This window comes from Etheostoma spectabile, unplaced genomic scaffold, assembly GCF_008692095.1.
Source record: "Etheostoma spectabile isolate EspeVRDwgs_2016 unplaced genomic scaffold, UIUC_Espe_1.0 scaffold406, whole genome shotgun sequence".
Classification (NCBI taxonomy): Eukaryota; Metazoa; Chordata; class Actinopteri; order Perciformes; family Percidae; genus Etheostoma; species Etheostoma spectabile.
Window position 1 is genome coordinate 324,402 of NW_022605605.1, and position 5,808 is coordinate 330,209.

Genomic DNA, 5,808 nt, shown 5'->3' on the forward strand with positions numbered 1-5,808 from the left:
TGCTGTGGAGAGATGCTGCCCTCTGCTGTCATTATTACTTCACGCTAAATAAGTAGTGCTTATTTACTGGAGTTCTAGCAGTGAGACATATTGCGTTAATAGAGCTATAAAAACATTCTAATACACGCACGACAATAGTTCACTGATTAATCTATATCGATAAGAGAGTTCCTAGGTCAGGAAATTCTGCCTAACTACAGTAGCACTCTGAAACAGTAGTGCGATCTCTATTTACATGGGAGTCTGGTGTAGATATGCTGCTCTATACACGCTAAAGTAGTGAATTTTACACTGGAGTCTGGTGAAGATAGCTGCCTATACATGCTAAAAGTAGTGATAATTTACATGGAGTCTGGTGGAGATATGTGCTCTATACACTCTAAAAGTAGTGATTATTTACATGGAGGCTGGTGGAGACATGCGCTCTATACATGCTAAAATAGTGATTATTTCCATGGAGTCTGGTGGAGATATGCTCTGCTATACCGCTAAAAGTGAGTGAATTTTTACATGGATTCTGGTGGAGATATGCTGCTCTATACACGCTAAAAGTAGTGATTTTACATGGTGATCTGGGTGGAGATAACTGTTAGCAAGATTACGCTTGTTCTAAACCGTCTTACAGGTTATTACTCAGTCTGTTTGCTACACAGATCCCCAGCCACTACGACGGGAGGAGACGGCGCTCATCGCCCTGGTAACTGTCCCCATAGCAGCCGTTGCTGTTGTGGCTGTGTTTCGGATAGACCGCATGTGAAAGGTGCACACAGACACACACACACACACACACACACACACACAACACACACACACACACACACAAGCACACAACACACATAATTACTAAAAACAAAAATAATGTTTTGTTTGTAAGGAAGCAAAACTCAGTTTGTTGGATTGATGGAGCGGCAGCCAGTAACACCGCTGTCGACCTGGATCACCTCAAACTACTGAGGTACACACACACACACACACACACACACACACACACAACACACACCCACACACACCACAAACGGCTCGAAGGCTCTGAAGGCTCTTACTGGCTACCAATAGGTTTTAGAGTGCATTTCAAAGTTGTAATCACTACTTATAAGAGCCTTGCATGGTCCAGCTCCCGCTTCCATCCAGGATCTATTACATGCCCCCCCACAACTCCTGGTCCTCTCCTGAGGTCTTCAGACCAAGACCTGGTCCCGACCACCTTGTAACCCCAGAGGTGATCGGTCCCTTTTCTGCAGCTCTCTCCCTTTAGCTTGGAACCTTGGACTCTGTGGAAACTTTTCTAAACACTCGAAGACTCTTCTCTTAGGACCGTTGACCCTCGCTATGCTCAGTATTTTTATGTTTTGCTGTTTATTTGTTTTTCTAATGTAAGCATTTTGTGACCGCTGCGAAGAGTAGCATATAAGATGCTAACAGATGCTACGAATTAGACTCGTAATGTCTGAGTAGCCTTCTGATATGCTAACGGATCTAACGCTTTACAGTAAAAACAAATAAAACAGCAACACATAAAAATACTGAGCCATATAGCGAGGTCAACGTGTCTCTAAAGAGACGTGTCTTCAGATGTTTTAGAAAAGTTTCCACAGAGTCCAAGGCTCTCAAAGCTAAAGGGAGAGAGCTGCAGAAAAGGGCCGATCACCTCTGGTGTTACAAGGTGTTCTGGGACCAGGTCTTGGTCTGAAGACCTCAGAGAGAGACCAGGAGTGTGGGGGGGCATGTAATAGATCCTGGATGGAAGCGGGAGCTGGACCATGCAAGGCTCTATAAGTAGTGATTACAACTTTGAAATGCACTCTAAAACCTATTGGTAGCCCAATGGTAAGAGCCTTCAGAGCCGTGTGTGTGTGTGTGTGTGTTGTGTGTGTGTGTGTGGTGTGTGTGTGTGTGTACCTCCAGTAGTTTGAGGTGATCCAGGTCGACAGCGGTGTTACTGGCTGCTGTCTCCATCACATCCAACAAACTGGTTTTCTGCTTCCCTACAACAAAACATTATTTTTGTTAATAGTAATCTATGTGTTGGTGTGTTGTGTGTGTGTGTGTGTTGTGTGTGTGTTGTGTGTGTGTGTGTGGCTGTTGCACCTTTCATCATGCGGTATCCCAGAAACAAGCCCACAACAGCAACGGCTGCTATGGCGCCAGTACCAGGCGATGACGCCGCTCCTCCCGTCTTAGTGGCTGGGGATCTGTGTAGCAAACAGACTGAGTAATACCTGTATACGGTAGAACAAGCTGTAATGTAACAGCTTTCTCCACCAGAACCCATGTAAATAATCACTACTTTTAGCGTTATAGAGCAGCATATCTCACCAGACTCATGTAAATATCACTACTTTTAGCTGTATAAGCAGCATGTCTCCACCAGACCTCCATGTAAATAATCACTACTTTTAGCGTGTATAGAGCAGCATATCTCCACCAGACTCCATGTAAATAATCACTCCTTTTGCATGTATAGAGCACATATCTTCACCAGACTCCATGTAATATCACTACTTTTAGCGTGTATAGAGCAGCATATCTCCACCAGACCTCCATGTAATAATCACTACTTTTAGCGGTGTATAGAGCAGCATATCTCCACCAGACTCCATGTATAATCACTACTTTTAGCATGTATAGAGCACATGTCTCCCACCGACTCCATGTAAATAATCACTACTTTTAGCGTGTATAGAGCAGCATATCCCACCAAGACTCCATGTAAATAATCACTACTTTAGCATGTATAGAGCAGCATATCTTCACCAGACCATGTAAATATCACTACTTTAGCGTGTTAGAGCAGCATATCTCCCAGACTCCCATGTAAGAATCACTACTTTTAGCGTGTAAGAGCAGCATATCTCCACCGACTCCATGTAAATAATCACTACTTTTAGCGTGTATAGAGCAGCATATCTCCACCAGACTCCATGTAAATAATCACTACTTTTAGAAAAAAATTGGTCGGTACCTGTCAGTCTGTCGTCCCGCCCGTCTGCCTTCATCATCCTCAGGGCGGGGGGGTCTGCGGTGGGCGGGGGCTCGGTAAAGTTGGCGTTGCAGAGGTCTCGGCTGCAGCAGCAGAAATGATAGGCGGTGTCGTTCAGGGTCAAAGATGCCGCCGCTGTTACCTGGCAACGGTCGCTATGACACTCCTGCTGGTCGCCAACGTGAGTCCAGCAACCTGGAAGACAAGAAACCAGCCATGAATTACACAACACACGCACACACACACACACACAAACACACACACGCGCACACACACACACACACACACACACAGCATGTAAGCAGTAATTAGCCTGTGCCTATGTTAATGTTAACTAGCATGTTAGCTAGTTAGCGTGTTAGCTGTTAGCTTGTTTTACAGTCTCACCTTGCTTGACCGGGAGCATTCCCCCGTCTGGTTTCTTTACCCACAATCCAAAGCAGCGGCGGTTGCAGCGAACCGTGCTGTTTTCTGGCACCAGTCCTCGCAGCTCATTGGTCGGTCTGCTGTGAGGCTCCGCCCTCTGCAGCATGTCAGAGAAGACGCACTCTCTGTCCTCCAACTGCAGACCTGAAGACACACAAACAGACAACCACACAGACACACACACACACACACAGAGGATTCGTTAGTAAGTTACTTTCTGTAACTTTCAGCAATGCTGAGCGAGAAAAGTGCAGCAAGACACACACACACACACACACACACACACACACACACACACACACACACACTCCTCTGTCAACTGAGCCTGGGGCTGCTGATGTTCTCCTTTAAAGAGCTCTATTAACACGATGTCCCTAGACGTCTCCCAATGTCCTTACACGTCTCGCAGTGTCCCTACATGTCTCCCACTGTCCCTCAACGTCCCCCAATGTCCCTACACATCTCACAATGTCCCTACACGTCCCCTAATATCCGTACATGTCTCCCAATGTCCCTACACGTGTCCCAGAGTCCCGGCATCACGTCTTCCAATGTCCCTACACGTCTCCCAATATCCCTAAACGTCTCCCAATGTCCCTAAACGTCTCCTAATGTCCCTACATGTCTCCCAATGTCCCTACAAGTCTCCCAATGTCCCTACACGTCCCCCAATGTCCCGGCATAACGTCTCACAATGTCCCTACACGTCTCCCAGTGTCCCTACACTTCTCCCAATGTCCCGGCATAACGTCTCACAATGTCCCTAAAAGTCTCCCAATGTCCCTACACTTCCCCCAATGTCCCTAAAAGTCTCCCAATGTCCCTACACTTCCCCCAATGTCCCCACATGTCTCCCGGTGTCTAGACTCTTCTTATGATTTGATACTATAATTAAAATTGAGAAATTTAATCGTTATCGGGATTTTATAACAAATAATCGTGCAGGCGTGTTGAAGACACACACTCAAGACCTGCTGTTTGTCTTTTGTCTCTCGCAGACAGGAAGTTACCCGGGGACAGGAAGTAACCGCGAGACAGGAAGTAACTCTGCATCTTGCTTCTCAGTGTTTGTGTCCGGGGGGGGGTCGACGTCAACTCTCAGGAATCTGACCGACCCTCCCTAAACTGATGGAGCCGCACGCAGTGTTTAGTCTGCTGTAACACACACACACACACACACACACACACACAACATGGACACATACCAGCCCACAACACCCCCCACACACCCACACACACACACACGACACACACACACACACACACACACACACACACACAGACCACACACACACACACACACACACACACCACACACACACACACACACACACACACACACACAGACACACACACACACACACACACACACACTTCATGATTGTTATATAACCATGGAATGTGTGTGTCTGGGTCTTATCAAACACATCACAACAAAAACACAAAAATGTAGACTGGCTGACTACAGTGTGTGTGTGTCTGAGTGTGTGTGTGTGTTGTGTGTGTGTGTGTGTGTGTGTGTGTGTAAGAGTGTGTGTGTGTGTGTGTGCGTGTGATTGCAATTATTTCCTTGAACAAAGAGCACAGAGAGCTGTGTTCCTGTCACACACCCAGCGTTACTTTCTAATGTTTTTGTGAGCTGAAGCACCGATGCATGATGGGAGTTGAAGTTCCACTTCTCATCACCACTGACAGAGTCCACTTTTAAAATGAGACACAAACTGAGTCCACAAGAAGCTCTTAAAGAGACAGTCATGGATCATCTTAACTCTCATGTTGTCCTCATGTTGTCTTCATGTTGTCCTCATGTTGTCCTCATGTTGTCTTCATGTTGTCCTCATGTTGTCCACATGTTGTCCCCATGTTGTAATAATAATAATACATTTTATTTAACAGCGCCTTTCTAACACTCAAGGACGAGTGTTAGAAAGGCGCTGTCCTCATGTTGTCCTCATGTTGTCCCCATGTTTGTCCTCATGTGTCCTCATGTTGTCCCCATGTTGTCCACATTTTCTCATGTGTCTCATGTTGCCTTCCATGTTGTCCTCATGTTGTCTCATGTTGTCTTCATGTTGTCCAATGTTGTCCTCATGTTGTCCTCATGTTGTCTTCATGTTGTCCTCATGTTGTCCCTCATTGGTCCTCTGTGTCCCATGTTTGTCCCATGTTGTCTTCATGTTGTCTTCATGTTTTCTTCAGTTGTCCTCTTGTGTCCCCATGTTGTCTTCATGGTGTCCCATGTGGTCCTCATGTTGTCCTCATGTTGTCCCCATGTCACCCTCATGTTGTCCTTGTGTTTGTCTTCATGTTGTCCTCATGTTGTCTTCATGTTGTCCTCATGTTGCCCTATGTTGTCCTCATGTTTGTCTTCATGGTTGTCCTCATGTTGTCTCAATGTTCTT

At 46.0% G+C, this 5,808-nt stretch overlaps 1 protein-coding gene across 1 annotated transcript in view; it reads right to left on the minus strand.

Annotated features, from left to right (window-relative positions):
- Positions 1–5,808, minus strand: part of LOC116686627 (bone morphogenetic protein receptor type-2) — a 23,249-nt gene that overhangs the window by 10,883 nt on the left and 6,558 nt on the right. The window contains exons 3-6 of the mRNA XM_032511648.1: positions 3,368–3,556; positions 2,963–3,175; positions 2,089–2,208; positions 1,900–1,985 (exon numbers count right to left, since the gene is read on the minus strand). Of these exons, the coding sequence (XP_032367539.1) occupies positions 1,900–1,985; positions 2,089–2,208; positions 2,963–3,175; positions 3,368–3,556 (608 nt within the window). The remainder of the gene's footprint in view (positions 1–1,899; positions 1,986–2,088; positions 2,209–2,962; positions 3,176–3,367; positions 3,557–5,808) is intronic.